Below are 12,276 nucleotides of genomic sequence, written 5' to 3' on the forward strand. Positions count from 1 at the left end.
CATACCCTAAAACCCTCTTGCATTTTTTGTTTGAGTATGAATTTTCAACTTTAAATTTTAGCTGAAGTGAATATTTTCAAATACAATTTGACAGTTTAGAATGCAGTTTGAAGCATTTGAAATTGCTCTTTAATTTTACATATTCTTTGTATTTTTTTTTTTTTTTTTAATTGCATTCAACTCTCAAGCAGTACAAATATTGGGTTAGACATTTAACAAATTTTCAATATGCTAGAATAAAATGAATTTAGAATGAAATAGAATAAAAAACTTTAATATAAATTTATAAAGATTAATTTTATTCTATTCTATGCCTGCAGGACCAATAGGAAATAATAACTGAACTAAAAAAAACTGGATGCATTTGGATTTTTTGCAGCACCACAGTTCAATTTCCAGTCGATAATAGTGTTGGCTCAACAAAGAGCTTGTCCTTGAGTTGGGGCTTGGGGATATAACGTTCAACTGAGTTTACTTCACTATGACCCTGAAGTGTGAAGATCAACAAGAAAAGATGATGAAAATTTGAGAAGGGTCTTCATGGCTGTCTCCCATCCTCCAACCCATGTTTTCGAGTTTACCCTCAGCTGGCCTGTGAGTTGGGTTTGATCAGTTGAAGGAAACTGACTTCGGATTTGATCAATAACTCACTTTTATAAGTAATCCAATAACCCGTGCACCGATTTAGGTCTTAGAAACCGAACCAGCACTCCATTTCTATCTCGCACATTGATAGGATTGAGGGAAATAGGTAGACAAAAGGTAGTGTTTTAATTTGACAATTAAAGCAAAGACACCATAACATGGAATGTGCATCAATGCCACCAACAAGTACCTGGAATTCATTATCAAAAGCAGAACAGGGTCAGATAGAAGCATAAGAAACATGTTTGCCATGGTGTGGCTAAAAATTTTTTTTGCAGTGTGTTTGGGACCTAAAAATGGAAGATGCTCTACTGTAAATTCAAAGAATGAGTTCCGTGAACCACGCTGTTAAGAATATCAAGGCTTGAAGATAATGAGATGGATTCAAATTTGGATTATATACCATAATGGAGCATTTGGTGATGACAAGTCCAGAAATGGATATGGCCACCTGTAAGAAAGATAGGTAATACTGTAAATAATGAAACCAAAATTGAACAAATAGAAGCGCAACTAGAACTACCAAATTGTGACACAAGCATGAATAATCCACTGGAAAATGACGAAAAATCCTGTCCATAAAATGAAGTAAGTAATCCGGAACCAAGGCAATGGCTGCAAAGAAGTTGAAAAAAAAAAAAAATTAAACAAATATATGAAAGGAATTGCATAAAAATAAATAGAACAGAAGAACTAAAGGAACAGGAATTTACCAAGCAATTCAAAGCTGTATCACCAAGAAGCATGACAGCATTCACTGAATGCATAATAACTGTTAGCTGGCACATATGGGAAAACATCAAGTTCAGTTCTTCCAAGGGCCAAAAAAATAAAAAAGTTAAGCCTGCATATGAACAAGCAGGGGTGTGCGTGTGTGGGTGAGATGCTGACAGATATGGGAAGACATCTTGTTCAGATTTTTTTTCCCAAGAAAAAAGGTGAAGCCCATGCCATGTGCGCGCGCGTGTGTGTGTGTGTACACAAATTGTAAAGGAACATCAACACCAAGAATCAACATGTCCTATAAAGAAACTTATAGTCTAATTGACGTTCTAAATACCCATTTATAAAAAGCACAGAAAAGAAATAATAATAAAGAGTAGTGTACATGGTTCATAAGCAAATAGAGGAACTGTGAGTGCTAGGAGGAAGCAAAGGTGATATTCCAAGCATATATATCACCAGGAGCTTTGCTTATAATGATGTACTGGAAGTAAGGATGGATGGGTGGGTACGTGCATGCACCTGGGTGCCTGTGTCTATATATATTATGGTAAATAAGAAAATGTTACTGCTGTCTGGACTTTGGATTAATTTCCATCTTCTTCCAAGCTGCTGGATGAAGCCAACTGTACATACTAATCTTAGTGCAATTTGCCATTTTGAAAGAGAAATAAATTGATATATTTTCAAGATATTAACATATTTTATTCTTTACACAACATATATCCTGCAACTTGACAATATACCAAAGCTAGTCTAGATTCTAATGCTTGGGTAGAAATTTTGCCAATAATTATCATACAGTAATAAGATATGCTCCATGAATTTATTAAAATGCTTCATAAATACTAATTGGATAGCAATAATAGTTTTCCCAAAGTTGCCACATCTATTTGTGTATGCAGCTGCACACACTAAATAAACAAGGAGAACAGAAGATGCAAAACTTACAAAATTCAGATTGTAATCTTTGATGGTGAGAAATGGAAAAATTATGAACCAATATATGCAATCAGTTAGCATTACCGCCCCAGCACTCATCTGTTAATGTCAAAATAAGGGAAGAACGTCAGTGTGTTACTTGTGAAAATGGATTCAACTAAACGTATTTTAAAATGGGTGATAATCTTTTCAACATTGGAGATAAGTAATTGGAAGTTTTTTAAATGTTTAATTTTTAACATCCAACGCTCTAGGCTTGACATCAGTTTTTATACAAGCAATCATAACTAAAGATTTAAGATTCTAGACCAGAAGAACTAGAACCATCAATCAAGAGTTCTACTTTCCTGGCTTCCCAATTCCAACAGCTGGAGGACTGCACAAAGTTCTATACAGCAGTAAACTTTCCAGTATAGACTGCAGCCATGAACTTTAGAGACCACCAGCCAATGGACAAGGAGTAGACAACATGACAGAAGAAGGGGGAAAATGAAAATCGAAGTCATGGGCTCATGTTAGAAAATTAGAAAAAACCAGAAGCAAATGATATGGGTAAAACCAGCCATTTTCCCCAGTTTGGGTGACTTTTGTCAAAGCCAGTCCCCTTTTCCATTAGCACTGCAAAATAGAAGCATGGAAGTGATATATACCTGGAACATTACTTGAAAGACATATTTGCAAACACCTGATCTTTCATGGAAATGATTTTCTTCATGGGCACATGAATTTTTTCCCGTTTCGACTATAGTTGTTGCTTCCCTATATGCAAGAGGCACATAGGACCCCTGCTCTGCATCCGTCTCCACACGATGACCATTAAAATCTCTCCAACTTCGGTGATACTGATAACATCCATAAATGGAGAGCACCGATCCAAACTACCAAAAAAGAATTTGAAACTATAAGGTACAGAGAGACACGAACGACAAATATTTATGTACATCTGGGGCTATACTTCCAAAAAAAAAAACAGAAATATTCCATTCAAGGGGCATGTTTTTCTTTCTGACCACTTGCAACCATAATGTGTGATTTTGTGTTGGTGAATAGAGATATTTATCAAACCCAGTTGGAATTTTGTGAGCTTCAGTGAGAAAATTTCTAAGACATGAATTACAAGGAATTACCCCAAAGTAAACGGTAATCATAGCAAAAGTCCACCTGGAGTCAGAAATCACAATCAAAAGTTATTTTACTGAAGGCAGAAATGTTTAATCAAACTTGCATTAAATAATACAATGGCCAAAACATTAAAATTAATGGTGTGTAATTATAGGTCAATTACTTAACAGCAACATTTGTAAAGCGTATAGATTTCCCCAGACATCTATGATAAAGCTTTGTCAAGTTTGGGTTAAAAAAAAAAAATGAACAGCAGAAAATTTGATTATCTTTGACTACGAAAGTAAAGAAACTTGACAACTATTTGAAGAAGCACAGAGGCCATTTCATAAAAATAAAAGTAATTCAAATTGTTTTGTATTCAAGATGAGTTTGCAAAACTAACAGGAAAAACACAACCACCACTTTGATCCGATTGATGTATACATTCTACTCACTATTTATATGGCACAATTTACCCAACTAATGATGTCCTTACCACTTGATTTGTAGATAAACAAGCTAAGAATTCTCAAACAACAAAAAGTTCTATAAAGCAATGAATCATGCTTAAAAGAGTGACATAATTTTTTCCATTAGAAAATCCATATCATCAAAGTACTCCAAGTCTCCAACTACATGATGAACCTTTAGAAAAGAAAAAAAACTTAACTGAGTATAGTAGTAAAACATGCCAGCTCCATGGACGTCAAGATCAATAATGAGTATAACCAAGAGCAAAGAGAATGCCATAATTCGGAAAGAAAACAACCAAATGGGGTGTATTTGTTTAATACATGGCCTCCAAGTCTCATCATTGTAAAGAGAGTGAGCTATTTTTTGCTGAGCTTCTGCTCTGTCAGCTGATTTCCAATGGTTGGGAACTTCATATTTCCATATAATGTATGATGCTATAACCATAGGCGTCAAAACCCATATTGCACAAAGCAAGACCCTCCAGTTCAACCAATAACTCAGTGCGGTAGTATCACTAGTCACCACCAAATCCATCCTGTTAAAACATTAATTCAAGCTGTTAATCTTACTTTTGTTCATTGTTCGCTTCATCATTTAATAGCATCAACCAATTTATTCATAAATTATTGCATTGATAAACATAATGAAAACAATCCACGAAAGGGGGCAATTTTGAAAAAAATGATGATAATATTAGCAGAACCCTTCTCAGAAAAAAAAAAAAAAAAAAAAACCCATGACCAATTATGAGCATTCTTATGTTGGGTAAGATATAAATGGAAAGGGAAAAAAGGAAAATGACCACCAAATAAATTGATCATCTCTATCGTCAAAGGGAACAAGTACGAAATGTAAACCGAGCATTCAAATTTCAAATTGCAGAACGTTTAACTCCAACATCAAATCAAGGCTCTGTAATTGATCGCTTGGAACTTACCCTTTAGACTCCACCTATAAACACACAGCCTTTGCAAACTACAGAAGATCATACACGCGCACAGAGAGAGAGAGAGAGAGAGAGAGAGAGAGAGAGGATGGATCTCTTGGTCAGAGAGAACGGGGCTCCGCCGATCGGACTTTTGGAATTTGGATAGTCAAAGATTAAAACGACGTAGTCATAAAAATCACATCCACACATTTTCTTAATTTTGTTTGCACACATTCATTCTTATAAAATTGATATAAAATATGCAGAAAAATAAATAGAGATGAGATAAAAATTTACATGGTTCGCCTATGCCTATTCCACGGGAGGATGAGATAAAAAATTTTGCTATCTCAGAGAGAATTATAAGATGATTTGGAACCGATTTTGTACAAAATATATTTCCTCTTTATCTCTCTTCTACTCTTATCCTCATTATATATCTACTTCCTTCAAGCATGAAATGTATTTTCAAGCATACAATGCGTGTCTTTAAATGAGATGGAGATGATGCCCTTTTATAGGGCAATAAGGATAGCAAAATATTTATGGGGTGGAAAAATGAAGGGGTGACAGTCATTAAAACCTTATGATTTTCATAATACTCCCCCTTGAGTGTCACTTATATATTAACTTCTTCTATTAAAATATTAAAGATGTCTCATTCCGATAAGATGATCCAATTGAATTTTGTAGTAGACAAAGTTTTGATGAACAAATCAATTAGATTATCACTTGATTGGATCTGCTGAACATTTATATTACCATTCTTTTGGAGTTTGTGTATAAAAGAATTTTAAAGAGATATGCTTTATTTTGTCACCTTTTATGTATCCTCCTTTTAGGTGAGTTATACATGTAACATTATCTTCATATAAAACTATTGGAATATCCTTGATTGATTGAAGACACCAATTTGCTTTGATATGAGAAATTATTTATATAAGTCACGCGCATTCTCTACTAGCTTCATGGATAACTAGTATATTTCAGAATGATTAGAGGATATTGCTATAATTGTTTGTTTTACTTATTTCCAAGATATAACTGTTCTTTCGTAAAGAAATACATATCTAATTTGAGATTTAGCATTGTGAGGATCAAATAGCAGATATCCAACATCTGCATATCCTACTAGTTGAAATTTGGAATCATATTAGTAGAATAAATCCAAATCATATGTACCTCTCAAATAGCATAAAGTGTGCTTAATTACATTCCAGTGTCGTTAAGTAGGAGTAAAGCTATATCTTACTAGTAGATTTACACCAAATGCAATGGCGGGTCTTGTACAATTGGCCAAATACGTTAAAGAGCCGATAACACTTAAATATGGAACTTCGGGACCAAGTAATTCTTCCCCCTCGTCATGAGGTTGAAATGGATCAGTCTTAACATCAAGTGATCACACCATCATTGGAGATCTCAAAGGATAAATTTTGTCCATATAGAATTGCCTTAATACCTTTTCGGTATATTTAGATTGATGAACAAAAATTTTGCCATTTACATGTTCAATTTGTAGGTCAAGACAATATTTTTTTCTTTCCTAATCTTTCATCTCAAATTCTGCCACTAAAAATTAGCAGCTTTAGTGAGCTCTTTAGGAGTCTCGACTAAATTCAAATCATTAACATAAACAGCAATTATACCAAATATGGATTATGATCTTTTAATAAAAACGCATGGACAAATTGGATCATTTATGAATACTTCTTTTACAAGGTACTCACTTAATTGATTGTACCACTTGTGTCCAAATTGCTTTAATCCATATAAAGAACGTTGGAGTTTGATTGAATATAAATTTCTGGGTTTTGCTTCAGGATATTTAATTCCTTAAAGAATTTTCATATAAATATCACTATTGAACGATCCATATAGGTATGTTGTTACTACGTCCATAAGACACATGCTCAATTGTTCAGCGATTGTCAGTACAATTAAGAATTTGAAAGTGATTCCATCCATTACGGGAGAATATGTCTCCTCATAATCAATTTTGGGTTTCTTCAAGAAACCTTGTGTCACAAGTCTTGCTTTATATTGAGTAATTTTATTATATTCATTTCGCTTTCTTATAAATACCCATTTATATCCAACGGGCTGGACATCTTCTGGTGTCTGGACTACAAGTACAAAAAATTCTCTTTTTGATAGAGAGTTTAATTATGATGTATTGCCTCATTCTATTTCAGTCAATCACTTCTATATCAACATTCATTAATAGATTTAAGTTTAGGATCCTCATTACTTCTGGTAATGTTAGTAGCTATTGCATATGCAAATGTGTTGTTGACAATAATTTTATTTCTATCCCACATTTCTCATGTGTAATGAATTGAGATCTCATTATTATTTCCAGGTACCTATCCCTTTTCAAGGGATGTATTTTCATGAATTTTCTCTTCAGGAGATTCCTCTTCAGAAGGTTCTATAATAGGGATTTCATTTTTAGGAGAAATTGGGTTGTGAATGTCGAATGAGTTATCCACATCTGTAACCTTTTCTAGAGTGTTCACAGATTTCAATTTTCTTCTTCTTGGAGTTTTATCTTTTGCACAAACATGCCTTCCACACTTAACTTGTTGTTTAGGTTCATTAGCCAACTGTTATCTTTCACGGACATCAATACGTGCTGGAATATTTGCAGCAAGTATATGAGATTTTAATATGGCCTTAGTATTTGCAAAAGAATCAGGTAACTGATTTGAAATCCCTTGCAAATGTGTAATCTTTTGAACTTAAAGTTCTCTTTGATTTGTGCGAGAATCTAAATGAGATAAACTCATGACATTCCATGTGATTTCATGTTGTGCTTTTGGTATTGATTTTGCTCCCCCTAATGTAGGGAATATTACTTCATCAAAATGACAATCTTGAAACCATACTTTAAACAAATCACCTATTAAAGGTTTAAGATATCTAATAATAGAAGGAGAATCAAAACCAACATAGATACCAAGTTTACATTGAGGATTCATTTTAGTTTTTGGAGGAGGGGCAATAGGAACATATACTACACAACAAAAAGTTCTCAAATAAAAAATATCAGGTTGTTGTCTAGAAACTAATTGCATGAGTGAAAGTTCATAGTAAGCTATTGGCCTTATACGAACTAAGCATGCAACATGAAGAATAGCATGTCCCCAAACAGATAAAGACAATTTGGTTATGATAATCATAGGTTAGCAATGAGTTGAAGTCTCTTTATAAAAAATTTAGCTAAACCATTTTGTGTATGGGTATGAGCAATGGGATGTTCAACATCTATTCCGAGTGACATGCAATAGATATCAAAAGTTTGAGATGTAAATTCACTAGCATTATCCAAATAAATTGATTTAATTGGATAATCGGGAAAATGAGCTCATAATTTAATCAGTTAAGAAAGAATAGCATATGTAATATTACGACAAGAAAGTAGAAAAACATGTGACCATCTAGTAGATGCATTAATTAAGACCATGAAATATCTAAATGGTTCAGATGGTGGATGTATTGGTCTGGATATATCACCAAGAATTCTCTATAAGAAATTGAGAGATTCAAGACTTACTTTTGAAATGAATGGTTTGACAATTAATTTTCTTGAGAGCAAGCAGTACACATGAACATGAAATAATTTAATAAAAGAATCTTCTAGTTCTTTAATGGATGACCATGTAAATTCTCAATGATTCTTTGCATCATTACATCTCTAGGATGTGCATGATGATCATGTCAAAGTGTAAATAACTTTAGGTCATTACACTTCTGGTGCAAGACATTATATGATTCAATTGTTTTAATATTTGTACAATACAATATAGAAGATAAAGTTGGTAGTTTTTCTAAAATTTGTTTCTTCCCAGAAATAATAGAAGTAATATAAATGAATTCTTTATTGCCTTCATTTGTAGTTTCAATGTGATATCCATTGAATCTTAAATCTTTAAAGTTTAACAGATTTCTTCTGGATTTGTTGGATATAAAGTTTCATCAATTTGTAATAAAGTATCATTGGACAACTTTATATTAGCTCTTCCGGAACCAACAATCAAATTTGTAGAACCAAATATTGTATTAACATTTTTTGAAAATATATTCAAGTAATAGAAATATTTCCTATCTCGAAAAATTGTTTGTGCTGCAGTACTGTCAGTTAAACAAACTTCTTCTAAAGACATCTTAGAATCTAACAAAGTTTTAAGACAATTCAAACTACAACACATATTTTAGAAACCCCTTATTATAATTTATCATAGAAATAATAAATATAATAATTTATTTATTAAAATCAAAATACAATATTGCTTACTTTATATCTTAAAATATTATATAATTATTTTCATCTTGATTTGCAAGAAAATCAACAACATTAAGGTAAACATAGTTGGATGGTCCAACATTAAGATCTACTGGAATAACATTATCAGTAAAAGCTCATTATTTTACTCAGCGACAAGAAGACGTGATATAAGTTCAGAAAATCTAGTAAATTACCTCTCCCTATATTGTTGCTACAGGAGCCTATTAGTGAAATGGAAAGTAGAAAAGTTTTTTCTAGCAAGTCTTCATCAATAATATTTTCACCACATGATTTTAGCTTTGAGCTAATCTTATGCAGTATTGAGTTATATTTGCTAACTGTTTTAAAGTCTTCCAACCTCAGATGCAATCATTCATATCGAACTTTTGGTAAAATCACAGTCTTTTGGTAGTCAAATCTATCCTTTAAATTTTTTCATATTATAAGGGGATCTTTAACAGTGTGGTATTTAGTCTTTAATTCTTCATCTAAATGATGGAGGAAGATTATAACTTTTGCGCGATCCTGCAGGGATGCGGTATTTCCATCTAAAATAGTATTTCTAAAGTTTATTGCATTTAGATGGATATCAACATAAAAAATTCATGATAAATAACTGTTGTCTTTAATATCAAGGGGGATAAATTCAACTTTACTTAGGTTCGACATCTAAATAAATTAACAATAATAAGACAATTTAGTCCATCAGACATAATTTCATATGTAAAATTTATCGAAAAAGAGCTAAATATGATCTTATAATGGAAGGTTCTTCTTCTAAAAGTGTGTGGATTTGACTTTCTTGTTTTTTGCTTGTAGAGTTAGGCTTGCACACTTTTATCTCCCTATTAAAACAATTTTGAGCCACATATTTGTCCTTCCAAAAACAAAGCATGGTCCCTTTAGCTTTGCTTTGCCTTTAGTATTCTTAGGATTAGATTATTTATTGGACTTACTTTGAATGAATTATTTTCTATAGTTGGTTTTGAAGTTATGCTTTTTAGGATCAAGTTGTTGTTTAAACTTCCTGGAATTCCACTAAATTGACTTTGGTCTCTAATTCATTTGTGGACTTAGTATTTAGACTACATTGTTCTTTTATTCCAAGGAAAAATTAAAGGTTAATTGGGTTAAGATCAATTGACATTGTTTATGCCTCCTTGGAAAAATTAGATTGTGAAGAATATAATTGATATATTATGCACGATATTTTAAAATATTCACTAAAATTTTTTCAACCTTTTCAAAATAGTCAAGGAACTCATGAATTTGTTCATTAATGGACTTTTCATGATATAATGGTTGTTAAAACTAGAGGCGTGAAAACGCCATTCAACCTTTAAAGTTTTCCACAACTCTTTAGCAATTGAGGTATATTAATATACATCATATAAATAGTTTGTTAGAGCACTAAGAATTCTATTCTTACCATGATACCTTTTGCCAGATACCAAGTAGATGACATAGCACTAATATCACTAGTTTCTTCTATAGTTGAAAGGAAGTCGAATACGAACAACCAATATTTGACTTGGTTTATCCATTTTAAAAATTAAACCTATTAAATCTTTTTGATTTTATACTTAAATCTTCACCTAAGACTATTGTATTCAAACAAATACTAGATAAAATTGAGTCAAAACTAAAGAAGTGTTTCCATAACAAATAAATCAAGCCTATAATATACAAGAAGAGGAGAAATTGCGACAAATATAATTAATTTCGTTAGAAATTAAATTTGAAATAAAAAGAACTTAGTAGAAAAGTAACAAGATGATACATACATGTAAAATAGATATAGAAGTATAAAAGAATGATTGGGATAAGTTTATATTGATATTTTTTTTCTTATGTTTTGTCCTTTACCTGCTGACGTGTAAACAGGTAAAGGCTAAACATTAGAGGCCGCTAGGGCCGTTGCAGCCATTGAGCATCCCGGAGTGGAAATAGGAGTACATCTACATGGACTTTGTCACCAAATTACCACCAATGCTTCACGGGTAGAACGCAATTTGGGTGATCGTGGACAAGTTGACTAAATCTGCTCACTTTGTACTAATAAAGGTTAGCTACCCTTTGAGTAGGCTAGCAGACCTATACATGCAGGAAATAGTCATAATGTAACGGGGTACCAGCGTCCATTGTTTCATATCGAGACCCAAGATTCACTTCTCGATTCTGGAAGAGCCTGTAGGAAGCACTGGGGACGAAGCTTACGTTAAGTACATCGTTCCACCCCCAAATCGATGGACAGTTAGAGAGGACGATTCAGATCTTGGAGGATATGTTACGGGCTTGTGTTTTACACTTCCATGGTAGTTGGTTTCAGTTTCTATCATTGGTAGAGTTTTTCTATAACAATAGCTTCTAAGTTAGTATCGGGATGACACCGTTTGAGGCATTGTATGGTTGAAGGTGTTGATCTCCTCTATACTGGGATGAGGTCGGTGAACGACAGGTATTGGAACTCGAACTTGTACAGCAGGCTTCTGAGAAGGTCAGATTGATCATGGATAGAATTAATTCAGCTCAGAGTTGGCAGAAGAGTTACACAGATGTTCGCCTTCAAGAGTTGGAGTTCGAGGTAGGGGGTAAAATATTCCTGAGGATCGCTCCGTTGAAAGGGGTGATGAGGTTCAGGAAGAAGGGCAAGCTGAGCCCTAAGTATATTAGACCATTCAAGGTACTTGAACGAGTGGACCCGATAGCCTACAAAATTGTACTACCCCTAGCGCTCTCTAGGATCCACAATGTGTTCCATGTATCTATGTTGAGGAGGTACGTGTCAGATCCGTCACACGTGATTAGTTACAAATCTTTGGAGATTGGGGATGCTTTGGCGTATGAGGAGATACCCGTTCAGATTCTGGACCAGAAAGTTCAGAAGTTGCGTACCAAAGAGATACCGTTAGTGAAGGTGCTGCGGTGGAATCATGCAGTTGAGGAGGCTTCTCAGGAATTTGAAATGGAAATACGTCAGAAATATCCACAATTGTTATGAGGAATAGAGTTGCAAAGTTGATTAGGTAGGTGTAATGTTTTATTAATTAGAGTAAAGTTGTGTGATTAGTCTCTAGGAGAGTTTTGTAACATTGTGAGCTCCTGAGACCCAGTGTATGTAACCACAGTATTCCTCCACTATAAGTGAGGGTATGTAATATATTTGGGACGG

General features: G+C 33.4%; 1 protein-coding gene across 2 annotated transcripts; it reads right to left on the minus strand.

The window, feature by feature from the left end:
• Positions 1–278: 278 nt before the first annotated feature.
• On the minus strand, positions 279–4,999 carry LOC131168464 (uncharacterized). Of its 2 annotated transcripts, XM_058127907.1 has the most exons (9): positions 4,826–4,999; positions 4,085–4,423; positions 3,438–3,471; positions 2,961–3,188; positions 2,320–2,409; positions 1,359–1,424; positions 1,169–1,260; positions 1,049–1,096; positions 279–835 (listed from the first exon to the last, which is right to left on the minus strand). In XM_058127907.1, the coding sequence occupies exons 2-9, from the start codon at positions 4,420–4,422 to the stop codon at positions 718–720; spliced, it is 1,014 nt and encodes a 337-aa protein (XP_057983890.1). In that variant the 5' UTR covers position 4,423; positions 4,826–4,999; the 3' UTR covers positions 279–717. The 2 variants fall into 2 exon arrangements, with proteins under 2 accessions (XP_057983890.1, XP_057983891.1); XM_058127908.1 differs by lacking the exon at positions 3,438–3,471 and having other exon boundaries at positions 4,051–4,423.
• Between the last annotated feature and the right edge of the window lie 7,277 nt (positions 5,000–12,276).

Source organism: Malania oleifera, chromosome 11 (assembly GCF_029873635.1).
Source record: "Malania oleifera isolate guangnan ecotype guangnan chromosome 11, ASM2987363v1, whole genome shotgun sequence".
Classification (NCBI taxonomy): domain Eukaryota; kingdom Viridiplantae; phylum Streptophyta; class Magnoliopsida; order Santalales; family Ximeniaceae; genus Malania; species Malania oleifera.

Coding starts and splice junctions, on each gene's coding strand:
- LOC131168464 (XM_058127907.1), bottom strand. CDS start 4,422: ATGGATTTGGTGGTGACTAGTGATACTACCGCACTGAGTTATTGGTTG. Junction 3,472..4,084: donor ATGTTTTACTACTATACTCA/GTTAAGTTTTTT, acceptor TTCTGACTCCAG/GTGGACTTTTGCTATGATTA. Junction 1,425..2,319: donor AAGATTACAATCTGAATTTT/GTAAGTTTTGCA, acceptor CATATGTGCCAG/CTAACAGTTATTATGCATTC.